General features: G+C 38.3%; 1 protein-coding gene across 4 annotated transcripts; it reads left to right on the forward strand.

Annotated features, from left to right (window-relative positions):
* The first annotated feature begins 5267 nt into the window (after positions 1–5267).
* Positions 5268–22869, forward strand: LOC112561924 (ATP-binding cassette sub-family B member 6, mitochondrial-like). 4 transcript variants are annotated; one of them, XM_025234788.1, is made up of 21 exons: positions 6552–7415; positions 9081–9617; positions 10065–10260; positions 10662–10905; positions 11900–11989; positions 12351–12456; positions 12850–12939; positions 13504–13625; positions 14238–14347; positions 14660–14725; positions 15628–15842; positions 16808–16871; positions 17674–17759; positions 18406–18463; positions 18902–19006; positions 19736–19809; positions 20438–20538; positions 20886–20998; positions 21307–21470; positions 21994–22120; positions 22551–22869. In XM_025234788.1, the coding sequence occupies exons 2-20, from the start codon at positions 9121–9123 to the stop codon at positions 22091–22093; spliced, it is 2601 nt and encodes an 866-aa protein (XP_025090573.1). In that variant the 5' UTR covers positions 6552–7415; positions 9081–9120; the 3' UTR covers positions 22094–22120; positions 22551–22869. The 4 variants fall into 4 exon arrangements, with proteins under 4 accessions (XP_025090571.1, XP_025090573.1, XP_025090569.1 ...); XM_025234786.1 differs by lacking the exon at positions 6552–7415 and adding an exon at positions 5268–6307 and having other exon boundaries at positions 21994–22869; XM_025234784.1 differs by having other exon boundaries at positions 21994–22869.
* The last annotated feature ends 944 nt before the right edge of the window (positions 22870–23813 follow it).

The raw sequence follows: 23813 nt of genomic DNA on the forward strand, positions 1-23813 counted from the left end.
CACCTAGCACGAAACACTACACACATGGAAGGACGAGAACCTTGTAACGCAGGTAGTATCAAGTGACAGCTGTAATGCGTGTAGTATCACGTGAGAGCTATAATACAGGTAGTATCACGTGACAGCTGTAATGCCTGTAGTATCAAGTGACAGCTGTAATGCATGTAGTATCAAGTGACAGCTGTAATACAGGTAGTATCACGTGACAGCTGTAATACAGGTAGTATCGTGTGACAGCTGTAATGCATGTAGTATCAAGTGACAGCTGTAATACAGGTAGTATCATGTGACAGCTGTAATACAGGTAGTATCATGTGACAGCTGTAATGCATGTAGTATCAAGTGACAGCTGTAATACAGGTAGTATCATGTGACAGCTGTAATACAGGTAGTATCATGTGACAGCTGTAATACAGATAGTATCATGTGACAGCTGTAATACAGGTAGTATCGTGTGACAGCTGTAATACAGGTAGTATCATGTGACAGCTGTAATACAGATAGTATCATGTGACAGCTGTAATACAGGTAGTATCGTGTGACAGCTGTAATACAGGTAGTATCATGTGACAGCTGTAATACAGATAGTATCACGTGACAGCTGTAATACAGGTAGTATCGTGTGACAGCTGTAATAAAGGTAGTGTCATGTGACAGCTGTAATACAGGTAGTATCATGTGACAGCTGTAATGCATGTAGTATCAAGTGACAGCTGTAATACAGGTAGTATCATGTGACAGCTGTAATGCATGTAGTATCAAGTGACAGCTGTAATACAGGTAGTATCACGTGACAGCTGTAATACAGGTAGTATCGTGTGACAGCTGTAATACAGGTAGTATCATGTGACAGCTGTAATACAGGTAGTATCACGTGACAGCTGTAATGCAGGTAGTATCACGTGACAGCTGTAATACAGGTAGTATCGTGTGACAGCTGTAATGCATGTAGTATCAAGTGACAGCTGTAATACAGGTAGTATCATGTGACAGCTGTAATGCAGGTAGTATCACGTGACAGCTGTAATACAGGTAGTATCATGTGACAGCTGTAATACAGGTAGTATCATGTGACAGCTGTAATACAGGTAGTATCATGTGACAGCTGTAATGCATGTAGTATCAAGTGACAGCTGTAATACAGGTAGTATCACGTGACAGCTGTAATACAGGTAGTATCATGTGACAGCTGTAATACAGGTAGTATCATGTGACAGCTGTAATACAGGTAGTATCATGTGACAGCTGTAATGCCTGTAGTATCAAGTGACAGCTGTGCACACTGGTGACGCCAATGATGACTGCACTGCGCTGTCAGAACTGTCATCACAACTTCCGCTCTGACGTCAGAGTGCGATCCCGGTGTGTGATGGCGACCACGTGTTTGTGCACGTGCTGACCAGTGCAGCTGTTTTCACACAGAACGAGTGTTGGGGGTGGGTGGCAGGGTGGCTGGGGGTAATGAGCACGTGAGTGAGTGTCTACACAGAGGTGATCATGGAGTGAGGCTACACTAGAGCTTCAGTATTTATTTAGCGAAGGTTGATGATTATTTACCTGTACATATGTTTATACAGTGATGATGTTGTGATTATTTGTCACCAGCCGTGTAGAGCTACTGATATCTGTATCGTCAGTCGTCTGTAGAGTAACGTAGGTCTCCTGTGCCAGTGACGTGCACACCACGAACTGTTGATGTCTCGATGTCACCAGACACTGGCCCTTGCTGTCACCAGCACTTCCTGTAGATCACGTGATGTCACCTGCATCCTGTCGTCACCTGGTGGCTGACCTAGTAGTCACGTGATGACTTGTCTCCTACCCCCGTGAGTTGTACAGTGGGTCGTCTACAGTGGTAGTCAAGTCTACTGAATCTAGACTGCATAGTTGACATTGTAGTGGAGACAGCGGCCATTGGTACAGTGAGCACGTGACTCAGGTAACACACCTGGTACAGGTGAAGTGTGCCAGTCAAGGCTGTGAGTTAAGAGACAGAACTGAGATGAGGATGGACTCTACAGGAGGATGACAAGAGCTGTAGAGCGGGGAGGGGACACTACTCACCGCAGTCCTCACCTGTATGGAGACACAGGTAGCGCCACGCAGGTCAACTAGGGCCAAGCACCCTACATGTCGCTGTGCCAAGTGTGTGGACATCTCCAGCTTTATTTCTTGTAATGTTATCGTGACAAGGACGTGGTGGACAGTCTCGATGGCTGTGCAGGTGACAATACTTTGTGACAACCTGTAGTGAGAAAGTTGTCAAGACTCGCTCGCTAACTTGTAGCTTCGCGGCCGTTAGTGTAGTCAACGAAATAAGCTCATGAGACTAGTGTTGTCGCCAGCCTTGTGTAGCAGGAGTTTGTGACTCGCTTGTGACACCTGTGATCCGTTGTTCTCATGTTGAGGTCGTGGTTCATTCGTGACCGTCGTCATTTTCACCTGTTCTCGGCGCATGTGGACATGGGGACAACACTCAGCTGTCCTCAGAGCATGTTTACAGTTTACTCTGGTCTCGTCACACCTCCATGTCTTTGTTACCTGTTGAAATAGACCACAAAAATAAACTGACAACAAAATAATGTCTGGCTTGCGTTGTATGTTTGATTGTATTTCCCTGAACCTCACCACACACACACACACGAACACACATACACACACATACACACACATGCACACACACGTATGCACGCGCGCACGCACACACACACATGTATATATTTCCTTCAAGACATTGGGTGAGCTGTCGACAGTTTGCAAGTTGTCAACGAAATGTTGCGAGTAGGAGCTGGCAGGTGGGCAATGACCGTGAGTGATGCTATTGCCACTTCTGAAGCGTGTCCCTGCTTGATGATTACACACCTGAACAGTTCACAGGTGATTGAGCAGCGTGCTGGCGTCACGCATCAGTGGACACGCACTCATTGCACCTAATTAGTAAAGCGTTGATAAACATAATCAAGACACAGACCAACAGTAGCCACACCACGTGCAGTGTTCAGCAGTCAGCCAGTCCGTTACAAATACCTCCTCTACCACCTTTCCCTTTGCTGCACACAGAGTCGTGTTGTCAGATGCTTGTCATGCTCGTGCCTTAGTTCCACAGATCAGTCAGACAGAGTACGATGACAGTACAGGCAAGGTGAGCTGTCCTACCTCACTGTTACTGAACAACCCTGACCACACGAGGTCTGTGTTTTCATCACACTAGACTATCGAGAGGAATAATGCGTAGAATAAACCATACAAGTATTCGTAGATAAACAACGAAAATGTTCTCACGACATATCACCGCCACCTCCAAGTCGCTGAAGCTTCACCAGATGCCAGAAAGTGTCGCCATCATCCACCAGGAGGTCCGGCATGGCCTTTACAAGAATAAACATGGCGGAGAAGGTATGGTACATAATTATGGCCATTCGGGACTTGCATGAAAATAACCATATCAGCATCACTCTCTACTCTTCTGTTTACCTCAGTTGTCTTTTCCATGAGTCATGGACAATAATTAGGGAACTGTCTGGCCGTGTGCTATTCATAAATTTCTTTCTTCATGTCACTCCTTGTGACAGAGGTGCTGAGGGTCTGGGACTGTTTCGCATTTTCATCAAAGGCAAGCAAAGGTGGCGGCGGAGACATCAAAGAAACGGGACCTGTGCCGCCACGGCTCGCAGGTCGGTCCGGCGGGTAAGGTGCTTGAATGATCACATGCACCGGGTGCTGGCCGACATCAATATTTCATTCTGAGACATCCGGCCATAAGAACCGGTCAGAACTTGCCCTAACGACAGCTCTAAAGTCTAACAAGGAGCCAACCCACCTTACACTAACGACAGACCACGTTTGAAAAAAGTCACCCACTCCACACCTGTCAGGTGTTACAAAGTGTATCACTACAGAACTAAATACTTCCAAGTGTCACAAAGCACTAAATACTGCGCGTCTTCAGACTTTCACTCGGGTACAATTTATAAGCACACTGTTATATGCTGTAAACATAACAAAACATTATAATTAATTGATAATGCCAGAGACCTGGAAAGGTCGTCTGTCCCAAGGCCTGTGCTGGCTTTCGGGAGTCCAGGGTTTACTCTGACATCTTGAGCTGCAACTACATAAGGCTTAACTTCTTTTGTGATAAATATGGATTGGTTGTACACTGTACATCTCTCTAAAACCTCGCAAACGAGGAAATTGTATAATTACAGACTAGTTCAAGCAACCCAGAGTGGCTGGATGTAGACTAGTCTCATCTAGACTTACATCAAGTCAGTGTATGAATTGTGTGGCTATAAACCAGTCTCATCTAGACCTACATCAAGTCAATGTATGAATTGTGTGACCGTAGTCTCATCTACAAACAATTTAGGGTTGATGTGCAACTGTTTGACCGGTCTGTGACGACTGTCCACAAAGTTAAAAATAACAACAACGAGGTTGAGAAGATACTTGCAGTGAAGCTGCACAAAACAATGGTCGACAAATTTAACCTTCGCCATAATAATATGAACTCGAACTTGTGTATCTTTGTCGTCTGCCGAAGCCTGTCTTCAGACGAGACCCCCGGCTGTACGTCACACCCGGCGCGACGCCGGAAGAGCTTCATTGCGCGTGCGCGGTATAAAGACAATGGAGGAAGCGAGTTGCGGTGTTGAGGACAACATTGGAATCTGCTTGTTCTCATAAAAGCTGGAGAAATAATTACGCCCTGAGGCCTCACTAAACAATAAGTGGACTGGCGGGCTTGGGGGCCAACTCCATTCGCCCATTAGACCTCCCTGTCTGGCACGGCGGCCTTATCATCGATCAGCGACAGGCTATCGACCGCAGAACTTCGGTGAAAAGCAAGAAATGAACATCGATATGCTTGTTCGATGAAGTGCATGGGGAAGAAAGAAACTGACTAATTGTATGACGTGATCCAACAACCAAATGTATTGATTGATAAACTCGGAATGAGCGCTCGTCTGCGCGTGTATTTTATCCTGTTAACAAAAATTACAAGCAAGAATCATCGCTGACAATTAACACAATTAATTCATTAAGAATAGCCCGGCTGAACGAGAAGGGTTTGGTCTCAAGACCTAGCCCCCGACTGACAGACACTGCCATAACCTTGCAGGTCAACGCAGGTCACAAGGATGAGGGTCACAATGCAGGTCGCAATCCTGGAGGTCAACCTTTCATCGACAGCGGTATCTCATTCTTCTAGAAACCTCTCAAAGGTGATACTGATGATGTCATGACGAGGTTATCAGTGGTCGTGACTTGTGCCGGTGTCCGTCCCAGGAGTGCACGTAGCCTTATATTCAGTGTCTTGACATGTCGACGCAAATATAAACCAGTCTCATCTAGACTTACATCAAGTCAATGTATGAATTGTGTGGCCATAGTCAATGTGACGTCTTTCCGTATCCAGTGACCTGGATATGGTTACAAAGTGCGACGATCTAGGCAGGTGACAGGAGCTGGGTGGTTATTGGAGGCTAAGGTTTACAACAAAATCCCGATCGTCACAAGAAGTCACGAGAACATCGGGTGACACTTGATGTCGGCTGAGTTGCCTACTTGCACACTAAAAAGACTGTCTATAATCATGTAAAATAAAATATATAAAATGATTTAACTACCATTTTAAATGTTTTTCGTTCGGCGTCGATCTATTCATAAAGCCATATTCCAATGCCATTCAACAAAATCGCCACGTCACGTTTGTCATCTTCAGGTCGAAAAGTAGATACATTTTTTTTTAACTGACTACTTATCGTGTCAGCCGAACAAGCGGTGCTGATAAGGCGCTTTATAGACTACTCTTCATGTATCAAGATGCCAAAGCGTGTCCTCTTGACCACACTACACCGCTGTAGCTGTAGTTCTCATCCTAACTTCATCGCATTGCACCTCCCCTGCTCCTCCAACACGCACGGTCTACAGAAAGACTTCTCCAGATGCACGCATAGACGGGTCAGTGCCCAACCTGGATAAACCACTCTAAGAATACTATTTGTTTGAGGTGGACCACCAAGTTCCTCTGAAGTCTTCACAATATCTGCTACCGCTCCCTCCCTCACCTGTAGCAGGACATGACCGAGATTGGGTAGCACCACACGTGACGGATATATCGAGCTGCGGCAATTCCTTCTTTGGAGTGTTGCAGCATTCAGCGAGGACTCTCCACAGACTGGAACTCAATTGCTGCTACAACACCAGCTGTTGGGGGACATCAGAGGCGGTTAGACAGCGGTCACATGAAGTCTGGCAGCTAAGCAGACGATCAGAAAACAGCGAGCGACTCTGTCGTCCGTCGGTAAGTGATGATGAGTGGATGGCGCGATATCAATATGCTTTTGATAATTGCTCAAAGATAATCTGTCCCACTCAGGTGATAGACATATGATCAAGAAAATCACAAATCTATAATGTTCATATGCTAGTTAACGTATTTATTTGTCCTGTTCAAACCCGAACCAAATTAATGTGAGCAGTATAACTACAGCCAGCTCTCTTTGCGAGGAGGAGAGAAAGGCTTGCCTCCATGAAGGGAGAAGCTTGTTTACTGTCACAACGCGTGGACCGATCTATCTTGATCTTTATCTCCTATCTTTCACATCTATTAGTTATAAGTCTATAATGCTAAACTATTATTTTTAAAAAGTAAAATGTTTTTTTCTCCTTTCCAATGAAGAAGGAAGCTGTACATCAAAAATGTACTTTTAACGATTGATCCCTTACGATAACAGAGCTTTCGTTTACCGCGGTACGTATCGCTGGTGTTCACCACGGTATCACCGTCAGTCATGGTACAGCACCGTGTGTTCACCACGGTACCACCAACTGTCAGTCATGGTACAGCACCGTGTGTTCACCACGGTACCACCAACTGTCAGTCATGGTACAGCACCGTGTGTTCACCATGGTACCATGCACCAACTTTTCGTGACTCTTGCGGCGAGTTTAAACCCTTTCCAGACACGTACAGTAAAAAAAAACAAGCTGTTCGATAAAGGCTCACAAATTACTAATATATGTATATAAGAGATCTCCATGGATATCGATTTGAAGCTAGAAATATATACATGTATAATAATGCATTCATGGAATGTTGTTGCACAGAAAATGAATGAGTCAAGAAAGAAACATACAAAGCTCTTTTGATTTTTGCCTTCACAAAATTTTCTTCTTGAGTAGAATCAATGTCTTGCTGGGAGTTAACAATTACCAAGCTGTGAATGACAGCAGAACATGTAGTGGTGATTGGTCAGACAACAGAGGCAACTGCGCCATGTATGCAATGGTTGCCTCAGCAGTTTATTTAACCCCAGAGAAAAGAAAGACATTATAACCAGCAATGAAAATATTCATCTCAAACACAGGTGATGTGCTGTTCCTCATTATTCACAGCAATTTAAAAAAGTGTAAGTGCATAAAATATTATATGGCTATTTTATACTCGCTCAAATGCTACCCCTGGCTGCCCGTTGTGTGTGTTTGTGAAAGAGAGCGATTTCTCTGTGAATATCTAAATAATCTCATTTCACATTCTGAAACGTTTTATAAAGCACATGAGATGTTTTAATTACTAGCAAGTTTGCAATAGAGTACTTTTTTATAAGCATCAGATGAAACTATAATAAAGTCAAATAAAGCTCAGTTACATGAAAACCATTTTAACAGATTTTATCCTTTCAGTAAATTTATTGGCACGTATTCACTCTCTATTGATACACAATGAATGTAAACATTTTTAGCAGGCAAAATTCTGATATGTATAAAAATGCTCAATGATATTGTAGAATGTCTTAAATTTATTTTTATAGCTTTCAATGTTGGTAACTACCCCATAATTATTTTTTTATAAAACAGTGAAAAATGATGCTGCACAACAATAGGTTTTGTTTTTGTTTTAATACTTAAAAGAATTCAAATTTTCTTACACAAAAATGTTTCCCCTGGTCACACATCAAGGGAAGTAAGAAACTTGGATCAAAATAAAAAGTAATAAAGTAGATACCACACTATGATTATCTCCCCACAAATCTTGTCAATAATCCAATTAAAATGTTAAATAAACATCTAGGATAATGTAGAAGGAATACAAAGACACAGAAAGTGTTACATACACTCATTTGACACCCTTTCCATTGTCTACTATTTTCAAGTTCATACAATCCTCGCTGAGTGTAAAGGTATGGGTGATTTAGGTTGACTTTTTCTTTATAGTTTATTACTGGAAGGAGCTACTTTCTCTGTTATGAACACAGACAATAAAGATGTATATCTGAAGCATAATTTGAATCTAAAGGAGTATAATCCTCATTGTCAGATTCTCCTTCAGCAAGTTCATTTGCTCATGAAAAGCATTGCAAAATAAAATGTAAGAGAATCAAAACAACACATCACATTTCTGTTTCACCATTTTCAAAAGGAAGTGATGAGGTCTAGAAAATTCAAAATTTTCCAGCTGGAAGCAACCGAAATAATGCCAAGGAAGCTAACTGCAGGAAAACGATTCTGAAGCGACATCTGCAGCTGCTTATTTTACATAAAGAAATGGAATATAAAAAAAAATATCCCAGCACTTGCACATACTTTTCTTACAATCCTATGCAAAGCAACTTCTGTAAGTTAAAGGACTATAGTGGGTGCAAAATTGTGTTCCAGTAATTGGAAAAGCTGGATGCAAGATGCTATTTCCCAAAATCTCAGTGAATGCTCTGCTTCCATTCTCAAGAGAAATGCCTGCAAATGTCACTGTGCAGGTCAAGATCAACAATCCAGGCATCAGGATTCTGATTGGATACAATTATTTTGTGAAGATCTCAATCAATGAGGGATTGGAAACTATTCATCTGTGAAGAAATTGCATGTCTCCAACAGTATTTTAGAATAACATTAAGATGTGAGGTTACTATAATAAACTTATTTGACTGTTGGTTCAACAGGAAAACTAATAAACACAACAGGCCATAAAGTAGAGCTGCAATATGATAATGCATTAAAAACCTTTACCTCTAAAAAGGTTATTTTGTAGGATGAGGAACGTCAAAATGTCATCATCTGTTTTCATTTTTGTTTTGCAGACTTCTCAAGAAAATAACTGCAAAAGCTTCTTTGGCAGCAATGTTTTGTCCAAATGGAACAGAATGGACACAAGTATGGGTGGAGAATGGTATCAACCGCTGCTTTTTTGACTCGGTGTCTGCCATTGTGATATTTCTTGTTGTCGTATGTTTTGGTTCATCGCGATGTGCTGTTTTCTGGCACCGGGGCATGTCACTGAGTCCCGAGGCCCGTAAAGAGAAGGCAGCACTTTATAACATGCAGACAGCTTTGACAGTGATACTGATTGTGGAGGTTATTATAGAGATGATCCTCCACGATCTCTACTTCGAGGCAGGAGGTCTGAGTGGTTACCGAGTACTGGCAACACTGATACTCATCATAGCTTATGTGTTTTCACTGTGCTTACTGAGACTGGAGAAGAACAACATCCTTGAACAACTCCCTGACAGATGTAAAAGCGTTCCTCTCTTCCTCTTCTGGTCTGTGGGTCTAATCCAGGGAAGTCTGGCTTTGGCTTCTTGGTGGAGTCCACAGTGGTGGTGGCAATTGAGCAAGTGAGTCATTTTTGTTTTTTCATAATCATCAGCAACATTATTACAGGTATAACTTAATAATAGTAAGAGTAACTTTTAGATTGTAGTATAATTTCTCTGAATAAAATAGCAGATACAAAAAAGAAATTTCTATGTGTGAATAAACGTGCATTTGTACACTGTAAAATAATGTTTCTAATATTATGTGAAATTCTGAACAGAACCTTACACTTGATAACACCTTTACATTTTGTTTGAAAGTTAATATTGGGATATATTTCTCTACAATATTTTAATTACATTCCACCATTTATTATGGCCAGTTGTATCAGATAATTACATAGGCTTGTTGTTAGGCAGAAAGGCCATATGACAAGGAATGTGTTATGATGTTGATCTTATATTTTCAATTTTGATTAAAACAGCTGAAAATTTGACATGACTGAGTACCTTTTGTTTCTACTTCAGAACGAGCCAGTGGGTGCAATTTGGACTCTGGCTTCTACGTTTCATAGTTTTTTTGATGCTATTAGTCCTTGGCATCATAAGTACAGCAAGATACCAAAGACGCAGATCAACAGCTTTTGGGCAACAGTTTAACATCCTCACAAACGTCATGGAAAATGGTGAAGCAAACCATCAGGAAAACCAGACTGTAGTGAAGGTTAGCTGAGTCTGCTTGGTTGTTAAAAGCAGAGAAGTTTATCAAATATATTGATTGCTGGAAGCAGAAAATGGAGAAATTAGTTGAATAAGATTTACGGTTTAAAGATTTTAATAGATGATTAACAAAAAATCTATCAGAAAATGTATTCATCATTAGAGAACAACTGTACAAAATTTTTAGAACTCATACCTCACTCCATTCTAACAGTGTTTACAAAAACTGCTATGAACCTATTTTTAAGTTTACTTCATCTGGTGTCATTTGATTTGTTACTGTTTTCATTTTTTTTAAGCATTATTGTGCAGTGTACTTTATTTCCAGCCTCAGACTATATTTCATCAAAAATTGGTGTGACATTGATTTGAATAAAAAAATGATGTGTTTTCTATAATCTATAGAATGGCACCAGAAGAACGGAGAACACAGGAGACAGAGGGCGAGGCGTTCTGAGAGACGGCAAGATAGATAACACAGACACCAAATCAACATGGGCCAACATTGGACACAAGATCAAACTCATGATACCCTTAGTTTGGCCAAAGGGAAGCCTATTTCTGCAGACAATTGTTGTTATTTGTCTTGGCCTGCTGGTCTGTGGCCGAATAGTCAACCTCTATGTTCCCCTTTACAACAGGGACATAGGTTTGTTGCTTTTTTTCAGACAGTAGGGATTTTAGCAAAAGATTGAAAGAACTTTTAACAATTTTGTATTTATTTAATCCATTGTGGAATAATGCAATTCTTGTTTTTTCACATTAACTAATCATTGTCGCTATACTCATCTGCACCTCGTAATAATCACGCAAGCAGATGGACATTTGCATATTCTTTCACAAAGACAACTACATCTGCCTCTGCCGATTCTGTCTACTCTAATACATACAGCAAACAAAAATGACAACAACCAATAACCTTTATATACAATTTCCTTTGAATTATCTTACCAAGATAATGCTTCTTGGGGTTGGCGTCCTTGTCACAACATGATGCATAGGTCAACCCTCGAGTCAGTCCTTTCTGTGGGCTGGGTGAATGCAAGTCTCTTGTTCAATCACACCTTCATCTCTGCCTCAATACTAACTGTATTTATATAGCAAGAGAAATAATTTACAATCCAAAGAGTCCATTAGAAATATTCAGCAAACACAAAATCAATAATATTCACATTTCTGAGAATGTACAGTTTTCTCTTCCCACAAGCGATTAGCACAAAAGTGCAAAACTTTTCCAATGGTCAAAATAAATAGATAGTGCAAGCTATCCTAGAATATTCCATAACTTCTTGCTTTGTCACACAGTCTCTCTATGCACATGTCCGCAGCCAAAATACTCCCTGTTCTTCAGACAGACTTTATCTCAAACATCTATAAAGCTTTAGTCTTTTCTGTCAAACTATTGACTGAGTGTATTGAGGGCACTGTAATATCAAAAGGGAACATTTTTTTTTAATCAGACACACTCTTAACGCGAACATGAAATTAGTCTAGACACAGTGATCCACTCATAATTACTGTCCCTGTGCCTGCTATGGGGGTGTTTACATTTAGTCTTTATATTCAGACTCTTGTTTTCTTATAGATGAATACATGTGACAGAAATCTCTTATTCCATGATATTTGCCTGTTGTTTGTTCCAGTTAACAGTCTCACAGGATCTGGAACCCTAACATATCGTTGGGACATCATCCTCATCTACTGTTCACTTCTCTTTCTCCGAGGAGCTGGTGGTAATCTTGTACAAAGTTATCACTTATATGTTTATAATACTGAGATTTTCTGAGAACCAATTTGTAACTTTTAAGGCGTTGCTCTAACCCCATCTTGACAATTATTTAAAATCTGGATCAAGAGGGAAAAAGTTTGAAACTGCAGCAAAAACTCTAATAGCAGACACACATCAAAACAAGACAGCTAATTATGTGCGCAAAAGTAACTCAGTAGCCTTTTTGGTACATACAGTCACCATTTAAAAATTCTTGGCTGCTGTCTAATTTGTTGTTGGTATCAAGTGAATACAGTGTTTTCCGGCATCCAATAAAAATCTGTAAAGCAACATCACTTTCTCACAGTCCGTACTTTCTTTTGCAGGACAAGGTGGAGGAGTCTTGGGCCAGATGCAGTCTCAGATTTGGCTAGCTGTCACCCAGTACTGTAGCAGACGTATGGAGGTGGAAGTCTTTACTCACTTGCATAGGTTGTAGCTTCAGTGGTTTTCTTCGTACTTTGTAGCCTATGACAATATGTATGACAATAGATACCTATCTATTTAATTTTTATGGGCATATAAAACAATTACTTTTGACTAACTTCTAATAATTCCATCAGGTGAAGAGCTGCATATTACTATATTGCTATAGACTCACCTAGCTTTTATTGTGTTTGCAGTTTATTCATTTTAATTTTTTTTTAATTTGTGTGCTGTTTTTTACTTAAACTATTTGCTTCTTTAGTAATATAATGAATACACTCATATAAAAGGGCTATGCAAACTTTTTATGTTACTGTTAAAACCTGTTTCAGTTAAATTGTTTTGTACAAAAGTTTCATTCCATAGTACCTTTAAAATCTCTGCCTTGTTCTTTCTCAGGCTTTCTTTACGATGGCACTTGTCGCGAAAGACTGGAGCAGTCCTACGGATAGTTGACCGGGGCACCAGTAGCATGAACAGTCTATTGACGTAAGGAGCATGTGACTGGCATTGGTTGTCATGATGAAAATAAGATATTAAGGAAAAGTTTGAGGTTTTTGTATATTTTTATAAGTATCAAAGTTTCTTTTTCCAAATTTTTGTTAAGATTTTTTTATTTTGTTAAGATAGCAGTATAAAATTGGAAAAGTACTTACATCTCAGTTATAACCACACAGTTTACTAGAGAGTATAGTTATGAACCAGACATAAACTTCTACATATGGTGTTGGGTACAGTGTTCATGGCTTATATCCATCTTAGTCATGATCATGCAGTTTGTAAGCATGCAGTGAATCAACCGTCTGACTTCCATCTGATATATCAAGCTTCGGATAGGAGCATGCTTTGGCTGTATTAATGTTCTGGTCTAACAGCATGCTTGTAAGCAGGATGCACTATGTATTTCTAATGTTGAGTAACATCTGTCTTTTATATTCCTAACACTTGACTGGCTTATGACTATAAATATTTTATAATTTCCCTAGACGGCATTATTCCTGATTATATACTGATTGCTTGGGTTATTAAGATTGTTGGATTGTTTTTTTACAGACTGACCCTCTTCTCAATCCTTCCAACAGTGGCAGATGTCATAATAGCCATTGTTTACTTTGTGACTGCATTCAGCTATTTGTTTGGCCTCATTGTCTTGTTTTGTGCCACACTTTTTGTAGGTATGAATCTTCTTTGCTATTTTCATTGTAAGAAAAGCTTCATTTTGTTTTTAAGCATGATTATATTTTAAAAACCTGTAGTTGTATTTTTAAAAGCCTTCCTATTGTTGCAATAAAATGTGGATTTTTGACACAAACTATGAATAAGTAGCTTCACTTACACATAACATAGGATAATCCTGCAAGAGTAGTTGAAATATATACCACTAAGAGCATGATGAGAGGAGGTGGTGACAATGAAAGGAGAAGCTTGCACTAACGCCACTTGTTAGTACTAATAGTAATATATAATGAAGAATATTTGCACTCCCAACACTAATGACACATTGTGGCAAGGGAAAAGCCAGCACTTGTAGAACAGTTTTGCTTTTTTTCCTTTTTGGGGGCAAGTGACGTTAGTCTGGCAATACAATTAGTAAGTTAGGTAAATATGCATTTAGTTCTCAGCAAACAGAGAATCACAGTTCAAGCAAACAAAAGTCAACAGGTTTGTACCTATTTTGTTATTTCAATATTTTAAACACAAGTATTTAAACTGTCTGTATGATGATGTCTGAAATGTTTTGGTAATAGTTTCATTTTCTGCTGTTTCCTGCTTAATTTTGGTGACAGTTCTGACCTTCAATATGATGGAATACCGAACAAAGTTTAGAAGAGAAATGAACAGACTGGACAATGAAACCAATGCCAGGGCAGTGGACTCACTCCTCAACTTTGAAACGGTAAGATGAATAGTTGCAAATGTCCACTAGAATGTAAGCTTGTCCAAAATATGTATATATACTGTACAATTGCCACTGAATGTGCATGTACACTAAGTGTTAGATTTGTAACAACCCTTCATTGGGCTATAGATATTATAGATTTAATAATGATGTAAATTGTTATATACTGTGATCAAAAAAATAAACAGGGCATTCATTGTCATGTGAAAAGTGTTTAAGGGGGAAAAATCTGGTCCAGAAATTTTAGTTGCATGTATTATCTCCCTTTTACCACTTCTTAACTCTTTTATACTCTGCTTTATTGTGAAGGTGAAATACTATGGAGCGACCAAGTTTGAGATAAACAAATATCAGGAAAACATCGTGGCATATCAGGTAAGTGCAGATTATTGTTTTTGATAAACGCCTTCTTTATCTGAGTGATTATTTAAAGATTATTTAAAGAGCTGTACAGGTTTTTGTTTTCAGACATCAAAATACATGTCTTAACATAAAAATTTACAAACTGAATAATTTACAATAAGTTTGATGGGAGCAACCAATAATTAAAGAAGTGCACTTATAAACACATATAATTAAAAAAATAAACATTGGATAATTAAATGTATGAGTTGAAACGAGTACAATTAACACAAATACCACACTAGAAAACAGCAATAGCAAGATTCTACCTCCAGTGTAAGCATGCTACACTAGAGATTTGGTGGTCCTCCAGGGTTCAAGAGTAAGAGTAAAACTGGCAAGAATTAGATGGCTACCAGCTGCGATATTCACCACTAATAATGACTGAACTCTGTGACCTTTCCTCCCCTTCCCCTAGAATCCCACATCTCGGTCCCCAGAGGCATTTTCCCTACTCAGCCAACCAACCCATAAACATAAGAGTTAGGTCAGTCATAAAATCTAACTGAACTTTATTGTATTTGTAAACCTTTGTAAAATTTGCTCTCCGTAGGCAAATAATATTTTATTTCAGTTAAACTGTGAGCTGATAAACACTGTTTATTTTAATATTTCTCTGATAGATGGTTAACATGGATGTTTGGCTCATTGGTAACACCCTCGTGTTCACAAGACTAAAGGTCACAAAACTAATTTATACCTTAACTTGGGCTTTATCTGGGCTATGTGGCAAAAAAAGTTCTTGAATAATTAAGGCACTGAAGTTATTTGTCATATTTAATGTCATCCAAAATCAAAATAATTATTGTATTTGAAAAAGCTGTTGTAAGATAGTTTAAGTAGTTATAATATAGCGTTTTCTACATTTTTTTCAGAAAGCAGAATGGACATCACAAGTGATGGTGACAGTGTGGCAGGCCTGCCAGAATGTTGTGACTACATCTGGCTATATTGCTGGCTTCATGCTTTGTGCCTGGGCCGTGGTCAGTGGTGTTGGAACTCTTCACCTCACTGTTGGTGACTATGTCCTGTTTGGCTCTTACCTGTCCCAGCTGTTTGGACCATTGAGCACCCTAGGTGCCTACTACAGGTATATATGAAGACAACTAGTTATCACTGAGTTCAGGGATATGTGAGGACAACTAGTTATCACTGAGTTCAGGACAACAAACTGACATACTTAAGTTTCTAGATAATTGCTTGTTTACAATTAAAAATAGTTTTCTTGTTTATGTCTTTTTGGTGCATTTATTTATTTATTATTTATACAATGCACAATTTTCCTGTTAAATTTCCCGTTATTATAGCTAACAAGCCAGGGTACTCCACTTCACCTGGATTATCTTTATTCTACTGACTCTTCCAGCTGTAATTTTATTTCAGCTTTCAATCTATCAAATTTTTTGAGTCAATCTTATTCAAATGCAACATCAGTGTAGCAAAGTAGTGAAACACTTGTACTCTTGATGTCCTATATGACATGTCTGGCAAATAAAACGTGACCTTTTTAAGAGAGGGGGAAATAAATCATATAGTGGTGCAAATGACTCTTTCTTTCTCTTCTCTCTCATTTGCTTTCTGGGATTCTGTCTCTTCCCTCATCTGTTTGCTGCCAACTCTTTCTCTCTTTTTACTGTCATAGAATCCTCTCTCAAATTATGATGTTGTCAAAATGTCTTATGTGTGGTATACTTTTATTTGGAGCCACCAGTATCAAATAAAAAAAAAATAAACATTGAAATAAACATGACTCAGAGGAACATACCTGAACCAAACAAAGTCTATGACCTGCCAAATAGATGAAAAGATTATTTCTTCTACATTTGGTGAGAATTGGAGAAACTGTCTATTTTTGCATAATTCACAACCAGAACCACACACGCACACACAGACCTTCACACTTTTTTCATTTATACGATAAACTGACATTTTATTTGGTCTTTCTATTTCCTTTTTTTTTCTGTCTAACTAAACTTATTTTTCTGGCAATTTTCTTTCATGCTTTTTACTTTACCTTAGTTATTTAATGCTCGCCTTTTTTTATTTTGTAAATAGACAGATGCAGCAAAGTTTCACAGACATGGAAAATATGTTCGATCTTCTTGATATTGAGCCAGAAGTAAGTAGCATGCATTTAGTGAGGAGAAGGAAATCTCTCAGCTGTAATTATTTCCAAGCTGTTTGCATGTGTGCCTGCATTGCAAAACTGTGAGCATTTGTGTCTGCTTATATTGTGTTATACCTATTGTGCAATGCCTTTGTAGCTTACCAGTTTACTCTGAGTCAAGTTACATGTCAATAGTCTCAAACCAAGGGATGCTTGTGTCAGAGACACTTTTAACAGTTGACACATTAAATACAGTCACATCCAGGAAGACAAGTCAGTGTGACCATTGTGAGACTCAGAACTACATGTGTCAAAGATAAAGTAACTATCTAATATCATTTATGTTGTAAACAATTAAAAGTAATGAGTAAACTCTCTACCATCACTTGCAGAGACCATTTAAAGATTATGCTCAGGGATACTTCTTTGGCAGATAAGCTGAAGAGTAGTTTACATAACAACAATAAAACAGGAGAAAACTTGAACCAGTGGGCTGATTAAAAAAAAATCTAGACAACGACCTGTAATAATAAATATAAGGTGTCCTTATAATAAACAGTATGACACAATGTAGTGAATGGGCTTTGTGATAGTTGCTGTCCTTGAAAGCACGTTGTAAATAAATTAAAGCTTAAGGGAGATTTCTGTGTGAAAGTTATGCAGGCCACTTCATCAGGAGCAGGTAATCTAAGAAGGTGGTTGTTGGAGGGAAGGTTATTCAGGACACTTCTTCAAGAGCAGGCAGTTAGGAAGGTTATCATTTAAGAACAAATTTTTTTCAAGCTACAGAAATAAACCATGTTTTGGCTTACAGGTAAAAGATGTCCCAGGTGCAAAGGACCTTGTCCTGTCCCAAGGAAAGATTGAATTTCACAATGTGTGTTTTTCATATGAACCAAGGTATGTGTGCCCATATGTGGTTCCACATATGTGAAGTGCAAGAATGATTTAATAATAATAATAGGATTTATATCGCACATTTCCCTACCCAGAAGTAAGGTCAATGCACTTTACAAGACAACGGAACAGTAGATAGTGATGCCCATGACATCACAATCAGGCAAACATACATGCACAGTGAACATCATCAGGAACATGAAAGTAGAGAGAAGGTAACAGTCAGGGTTAACCAATTACAGTAGGTATTTCTGAAAGAGATTGAAAAGCATGTAGAATCTCCAGTGTAAGGAAATTTGTATAAGCATTCCAAATAATAATTCAATAATATAATGCAAGGAATATTATTTAAAATATTGAAAGGATTGAAACAATATGGCATGGATTTACATAGCATGAACACTCACATACACTTTTTCTCACATGCACGCACAAACACACAAATCACTGCACTTTGCTTTATTTTGCTGTTGGATTGTATGCATCAATAAGTATTTCCTTGTGGCCAACCTATATTAAAACACTTGTATTTCACAGATAGCACTATATTCAGAGAATATCATTTCTATATGGCTATGATAACTACAAGTCAATGTCAAAAGCTGAAATGTTTTGAAAGGTGGTTTTTTTGGTTTTTTTTGTATTTCAGTCGACCCATATTGAAAAATATATCCTTTACAGTTCAGCCTGGACAGACTCTTGCACTGGTGAGCTTTCTTCAGTGAATGTTTCTTTTATACAAATGTTGACACTTACAATTATACTAATAATAAATGCAAAATTTATAAAGCACATACGGACACTCCTAAGGAGCATACAAAGGATAGGAAAAGAAACAAATAACATATGAACTATAAAAGAATAAACAACAGCACTAATGAAGAATAAAATCAATTTCAGAAAATGCATACTACATAGTCAACAACAACAAAAACTTACAGTAGTCTGTAAAGCTACCAGAAAATTCAAATAATGTAATCTACATAATTGGACCTCATGGTCAGTATAGTAACTATACTGCTACTGCAACTGTTCTTAAATTCTAGATGTAAGTATAACCCATGATTACACAACATGATCTTTAAAAATGAACCAAAACATTTTAAATGATGTATTTGTGTAGTCTGATATATTTTGTTGAGCAGGTTGGACACACAGGGAGTGGAAAAAGTACAATAGTTCGTCTTGTGTTTCGCTTTTATGATGTGACCAGTGGTGAGATTAAAATTGATGACCAGAATGTGGCACAGGTATAATGCCTTTCTTGAACACAGTGTACACCTTTTCTTCTGAGATCATAAAGCTCTCTCATTTGTTATGTAGCTTGATCTCTTGAGTGCTTATGTATCCTCATCTTCTATCTTATTATGAACATTATGTTCTGTATATCCAGTCATCTACCTTTATTAGAAGTCTCAAGCACTTAGTTCACTTTTGATATATTTGTACATGTGTATATATGTGTGTGTGTAAAGCTAGTCATCATCCAGAAGTAAACATAATTCATATATATATATATCAGGTTTCTCAAACTCATATTAGCATGTGGGCCGCAGTGGAAAGTAAGAGCCAGTCAGCGGGCCGCACCATGAAAAGAAAATGTCTTTTCATTAAATTTTACGAACACTACTGTCACTGCAGTTAAATGCGAAAATAAAGTTTTTATATTTATTAATTACATTTAGTGTAGTTTATTACCATTAATCAACATACATATACACCGCGGACTTGGCCGCGGGCCGCACAAAAATGTTTTGCGGGCCACATGCGGGCCGCGTGTTTGAGACCCCTGATATATATAGATGTCTATGATTGCCAGCATGAAAATATTCATAGATTTCTTAATATTTCAGGTTCCAACTTGAAAATATTCTCAGTAAAGCATTAATTTTTTTCATCCTTTCAGTTCTTTCAGAATTTTCAATACATTGAATATTTTCAACATGAAAAACTCTGTAGAAGGGCATTCAATTTTTCAGGTTACACAAGAATCGCTCCGTAGCAACATTGGAGTTGTTCCCCAGGACACTGTTCTTTTCAACAGAGACATAAGGTCAGCATTATAGTTATTGTTATCATATTACAGCTATTATAGTTACTATATCATAGCTATTATAGTTACATGGACAGACACTTGGTGCCACCAGACTTATAATAACTATAGGCAGTGAAACATGACATGAAAAAAGGCAGAAGTTGGTTTTAGATGCTGGGACATGGTATTCAGAGCATCCTCAGTAAAAAGGAGGATGCAAGAATATTCTCATTCTCTCTTTGGGCATAGAACAATGGTTGAGATGCCACACTGTTCTCAAGACCATTGTAATGACACCCAGCAGACTCTTCCCTTCAACAGCAATAGTACCAGGGATGATCTGTGCTTCCCATAGCAGCAGTGATGCCGTGAGAGCCCAAAGACATTAGCAGCCTTTTCTGCAAGGATCCTAGCTACGCAAAGTTTTCTTCATCTAGAATACATACTCCACAGACATTAGATTTTTAATATGAGCTTTATACAATCACATTGTCCAATTTACATTGAACAACAACAATTTTGGAAACTTCTGAAGAAATTTTTTTGTTGTTTTGTTTCTCTGTAAAACTGACTTCTTTACTGTGATAGATTAAAAATTAAACTTTATTTTGAACTTAATTACTTTCAAATGACAATGTTTCTAAAGGTACAACATAAGCTATGGTAAAACATCTGCAACAGAATCAGAAATCTGGGATTCAGCCAGAGGAGCTGAAATGCATGAACGCATCATAACCTTTCCAGACAGTAAGTAACCTGTAACAAGAGCAGGTGTGTAATCAACAAGTACATTGTTAGATGTGTACTAAGAACAGTGTAACAAAGGCGAATGTGTAGTCAATCAGCACTTTGTAACAAAGGCAAATGTACTCCATCACAAGGGCAGGTCTGTAGTGTGCACAGGGCAATAGCAGACACAAAATGTGCTGTGAAGTACACATTAATATAATTATATTTAACTGATGTACAGCACAGAAAATTGTATGATATGGCAAGATCATAAATACACATTATATATGATTAGTATGATAAGCACAGAAAAGCTTTCAACCAAATACCCTTGCATACTGTTTATGCACATTGTCTTCTTTCAGAGTACGACACTGTGGTTGGAGAGCGTGGACTCAAGCTTAGCGGAGGAGAAAAGCAGCGTGTTGCTATTGCACGGACACTTCTGAAGGCTCCAGCCATTATTCTACTGGATGAGGTTATGCACCTGTTTTATGACAACTTTTACCAAGTCTATCAGTGGACTTTGTCATTGTTTATAAAGTTGATCAGGGAACTTTACTGACAGATATACAAATGTAGCAGCTTTTTATCTGTGCATATACATGCAGGCCCTCGTACAGTGAAGGATGTTTTATTGTGCAAAACCATCGATTATTGACAAGACTGAGACAAATTCATCACACTATACTAATTCAGTTAGCAGCTGATTTAAAAATGAAGCTGCAATACACTATTACAATTTTGTTATACATATATTGAACAATGTCTTTATGAATCTTACAGGCAACATCAGCACTAGACACTACAACAGAGCGAAACATTCAGGCATCACTGACACGCATGTGCCAGAATCGCACCACAATCATCATTGCTCATCGTTTGTCCACAATCATTCATGCCGATCAGATCCTTGTTCTCCAGGAAGGGGAGATAATTGAACGTGGCACGTGAGTTTTGGAAAGTTATTTTCTTAAGGTTACTGTTCCAAAGTATATGATTAGAATGAACCCATAATTCTTTCCCCTAAACTCAGAAGGGTATGTCTGTGCTGCATTGTCATTGAGAATAGAATTTGTTGGAATATATATACTTTAGGGCTGATGTTTAGTCCCTGTCTCTGCCCCAGCCTCCTCTATTAGTATCTGAAAGTTTATTCAAATTAAGACAGCCACACCTGCCTGAAGACTTCCCCTCTATACAATGCCTCTATTAGGCTCTCAGGGGATGAACGCCAGCTTGGTTCCATTACTAAAAAAAAAAAAGAAAAATGTTCATGCAAATAGCATTAGAAGTAATATTTTGGGTGGTAGCAGTTTTACAAATATTCTTTCAGACCTCACCTGGTTATATGCCAGTCATAATGGTAAAAATGCACTCCTTTATGATAGAATGCTTGAACTACAAATAAATTTAAAATGAAATTGTTTCAGATTTTAATGCAGACATAATCAGCATATGCTTTCTTTCCAGGCATGAAGAGCTTCTAGCCCAAAATGGACGCTATGCCAGTATGTGGCAACAACAGCTTACAAAATCTGACTCCACTGATTTGATTGATCTGTCTAGCTAGAATTGAGATGGACTTTACACACATACTTGTAACCATAATGAAGTGAAACACCCAGCTTATACCACACAGACTGCCATCATTTTGTTAGTGAACTGCTTTCTTGTGATTTTGATGAGTCATACCTTTAAATTCATTCACTGTATTGTTATCCAGAAACATGTAACAAAGTGAACCATACTTCACTAGTCAAATCACCTCTCTATTTCATCTACACCCATTAGCTTTGTTTATTGACTGTTATTTCATTTTCTGCCTCTCTAATTACACTGCTTTTTAAGTATAATGAGAGCAGATATACCAAGTCATGTGACCTTTATAAAACAGGCTACAAGTGCACATATCTGCACTTTAGTTGTTTCTTGAGATATTTGTTTATAAGAGGCAACTAAACTTGAGGATTGCTACAGATACAGTGATGTAATAGAAGCACTTTTTTATATCAGCGTTAAAGCATTTCTGTATCAGCATCTTGATGTCAAAATGTCTTTTGTCTATACTGTGTAATATTTTTATTTTTAGCTTATGGTCTTAGAAGAAACACCAAAATCTTGTGTTATTGTCAGGCAAATGTCAGGGTTACAATTAAGAACTTAAAGAATTTCAGCAGTATGTGCTTAGATGAATTTGAACGGTACACCTTTATTTAGATGTTAGAGCTGTGTGGATCTTGATAGTCTGTGCAGGAAGACTGTGCTGTTTGATCGGTCAGGTGCTGAAGCACAGTTTCAAGAAGTTCAGAACCTGCAAGTAACAGAAAGCTGTTTTCTCCATTCATAGTACACGCATTTATGTATATATGTGTGAGTGAGATGTTTAATGGCCATAATCAGATACATACTGCTCAAATAAATGGTCGTTTTGAGAAAGGTTTGACTGGGAGAGTACTACATATATGGCATTACACACAATTAATCGGAGCTTGCCAACATTTTTTTTTAATATTTGCATTTCTGAAGTCACTATAGTTTGACATTACGATCCATGTGACATGACATATTTGACGCTGCTTGGTGAGGAATGAGTGTTCTTATGACTTATGACTTCACAATGGAGATCGCGATTTGTTTTCTGCATGCATCTTACTTTCACACCTTTGCAGTGTTAATACTAAACAGCAACTACTATATGGTTTCATGTTAAGAAGATAAATCTGAGTATCAGTGGGGTCTTGCACTGTAAGATTGTAAGGATACATGCTTGGAGCTGAAGAGTTGTAGTGACCGCCTGTGAGAACGAAAGAATTATACTTGTATTTGCATATGACTGATCGTTGTGTTTTTTAAAGATACTACAGAGATCAAAGAATATATTTTCTGTTTCTATGGGGTGTTTTTATTTTAGAGTTCATAATTTTAGTTTAAACAAACACAGATGCTTCATCATAAAGCTGATAATACGTATAAGAGGTTAATTTTAATTTAATATATACATGCTATCTTTATAAAAGTAAAGTAAGAAACAATTAATAATTAAGTGGGCTCGTGACGTTCGTCTTTGTGCAAAAATAAGAGAATAATTCAAATGTGACCGACTACAAAGAGACTGTACAATGATCTTACTTTACTGTTCAATTATGTGGACCGATAGAACTAAATATAAAAATAGATTGGAAGTCTTCGTCAGATCCCCAAAACACGATCGACATGTATCGTGGTGACCCTGGCCCCGTCGTTGACTGTCAGTCTAGTCTGGACTCACAACGCAACAAAGATCCTTTATA

The sequence above is a fragment of the Pomacea canaliculata genome, linkage group LG4, assembly GCF_003073045.1.
Source record: "Pomacea canaliculata isolate SZHN2017 linkage group LG4, ASM307304v1, whole genome shotgun sequence".
NCBI classification, from domain to species: Eukaryota; Metazoa; Mollusca; class Gastropoda; order Architaenioglossa; family Ampullariidae; genus Pomacea; species Pomacea canaliculata.

Bases quoted from the DNA above. Each gene is read 5' to 3' on its own strand.
- LOC112561924 (XM_025234786.1), top strand. From the start codon at position 9,121: ATGTTTTGTCCAAATGGAACAGAATGGACACAAGTATGGGTGGAGAAT. The intron at 14,348-14,659 runs GTAAGATGAATA...TTTATTGTGAAG, and splicing joins CACTCCTCAACTTTGAAACG to GTGAAATACTATGGAGCGAC. The intron at 21,471-21,993 runs GTGAGTTTTGGA...CTTTCTTTCCAG, and splicing joins GAGATAATTGAACGTGGCAC to GCATGAAGAGCTTCTAGCCC.